Source organism: Sinocyclocheilus grahami, unplaced genomic scaffold (assembly GCF_001515645.1).
Source record: "Sinocyclocheilus grahami isolate Dianchi unplaced genomic scaffold, SAMN03320097.WGS_v1.1 scaffold34.1, whole genome shotgun sequence".
NCBI classification, from domain to species: Eukaryota; Metazoa; Chordata; class Actinopteri; order Cypriniformes; family Cyprinidae; genus Sinocyclocheilus; species Sinocyclocheilus grahami.
The window spans coordinates 1,358,299-1,360,511 of NW_015505213.1; the positions used below are offsets into that span (position 1 = coordinate 1,358,299).

Genomic DNA, 2,213 nt, shown 5'->3' on the forward strand with positions numbered 1-2,213 from the left:
TAATATATATATATATATATATATATATATATATATAAATATACTTTAACATTTTTGTATTTTGTGTCACATGAACGATATTTTGGTAAATGATGATTTAAAGTAAATATATTTTCAGTTTCAAAAGTATAGTTCATTGAGCTTCACCGTTTATGACAGTTAGCATATATTTAAAAAATATTTTGGTGAGGGAAAAATTTTTTTTTTTGTCGTATGGATCTTCAAAATATCTTTTTATATTTCATAATGAAAGTCAATGGGAACCTAAATTTTTTTGGTTAGCAATCTTCAAAATATATTCTATGTTCATCAGAAGAAAGAAAGTCATGCAAGTTTAAAACGGCATGAGGGGGAGTAAATGACAGAATTTTCATTTTTGGGAGAACTATTTCTTTAAATACTTCATTTTATTTAAAAATAATCACAATGATATTTTGAATAAGCCAAATAAAAGACAAATAAAACCTAAATATTTCCTGTCTCTATGAACTCAATCTGTGCTTGCTGTTTTTCAGAAGAATGAGTACTTGTTCGCCGTGGTGAAGGAGGATGTCGATCAACTCCTGCTTGGCATGCGTTTCTCTAAAGAGAAAGTACATCTCATCTATCAGGGCTCAATGGGGAGGGAGCGTCTCAGCTTTAAAAGAATCCACCTGGCAGACAACCGCTGGCACAGCATGGTGTTATCCATCAGCGGTCACCATGCCACCCTCACTCTGGACTGCGGCATCCCACTGGAACTGTGAGTCTGTGATGCCTTTTAGATGACCTCAGAGCTAAATTTTGTTTTTTGGTTACAATTTCTTGGCCAAAATGTGCAAATACACTTGCACTCTTGAATTCTTGAACAATTCGATAAATTAAATGCAAATTTCATTTTATTACATAGTAGTATTAAAAATAGTGAAGCAATATCTTTCCAAACCACAAAAATACATTCAGAAACAAAATATATAAATATAATATAATCTCAAAGTTGAGATCTGGGAGTAATGTACTTTCCCTGATGGTTTTCAGGGTCCATAAACAGCCATTTCCCTCCGATCTCAGCACTGATGGCTCTAGATTTCACATTGGAAGTCGAAGGAAGTGGAAAGGCCTGTTCTCTGTAAGCATTGGATTCTGATATTGCCATTTAATTTGCCTTCGTTAAAATATATTAGCTTACACACAAACATACCTGTTGGTATGATCTGTCTTCTTTCTTAAGGGTTTACTGCGGCAGCTCGTCCTTTTGGCTGGATCGGACGCAACGCCACGTGTTTGTCCCTCTTTCAAACCATCATTGGTTGAGTTTTCTATCCCTACGATCCTGTCAAACTTGCCAGTGAAATCCCAACTGAACGACGTCCTGCTTCCTCCATACGGTAAAACTAAAAGATTTTAATTCAAATGATGTTAAGGTTAAATATAAACATCTTGAAACAACAACAAATATAAATGTTTAACAAATAAATGCATCAATTTAAAAAAAAAAAAAAAAAAAAAAAAGTCACTTCAAACTCATATGACTAGAACACAATTAAATACTCAACAATTATAAAGGTTGCCATCTATGCTGGTCTGTGTGTCACACAAAGGCATTATTAAATTATATTATTAAAAGAATTAGCTTATTTTTTAGCTATAGCTATTTAAACATACAGTGCATCCAGAAAGTATTCACGGCTTTATTCCAAAATGGATTAAATTAATTTCTCAATTCTACAAACAATATCCCATAATGACAACATGAAAGTAGTTTGTTTTAAATTTGCAAATTTATAAAAATAAAAAAAAAACCCACATGTACATAAGTATTCACAGCCTTTACTCAATACTTTGTTGAAGCACCTTTGGCAGCAATTACAGCCTCAAGTCTTTTTGAGTATGATACTACAAGCTTGGCACACCTATTTTTGGGCAGTTTCTCCCATTCTTCTTTGCAGGACCTCTCAAGCTCCATCAGGTTGGATGGGGAGCATCGGTGCACAGCCATTTTCAGATCTCTCCAGAGATGTTCAAGAGGGTTCAAGTCTGGGCTTCGGCTGGGCCACTCAAGGACATTCACAGAGTGGGCCGTAGCCACTCCTTTTTATCTCGGCTGTGTGCATACGGTTGTTGTCCTGTTGGAAGATGAACTTTCGCCCGAGTCTGAGGTCCAGAGCACTCTGGAGCAGGTTTTCTTTAAGGCTGTCTCTGTACATTGCTGCATTCATCTTTCCCTCAATCCT

General features: G+C 35.4%; 1 protein-coding gene across 1 annotated transcript in view; it reads left to right on the top strand.

The window, feature by feature from the left end:
• The window catches only part of tspeara (thrombospondin-type laminin G domain and EAR repeats a), a 14,892-nt gene that overhangs the window by 4,329 nt on the left and 8,350 nt on the right, over positions 1-2,213 (top strand). Inside the window, exons 3-6 of the mRNA XM_016266967.1 lie at positions 516-742; positions 1,018-1,108; positions 1,211-1,367; positions 1,929-2,053. Of these exons, the coding sequence (XP_016122453.1) occupies positions 516-742; positions 1,018-1,108; positions 1,211-1,367; positions 1,929-2,053 (600 nt within the window). The remainder of the gene's footprint in view (positions 1-515; positions 743-1,017; positions 1,109-1,210; positions 1,368-1,928; positions 2,054-2,213) is intronic.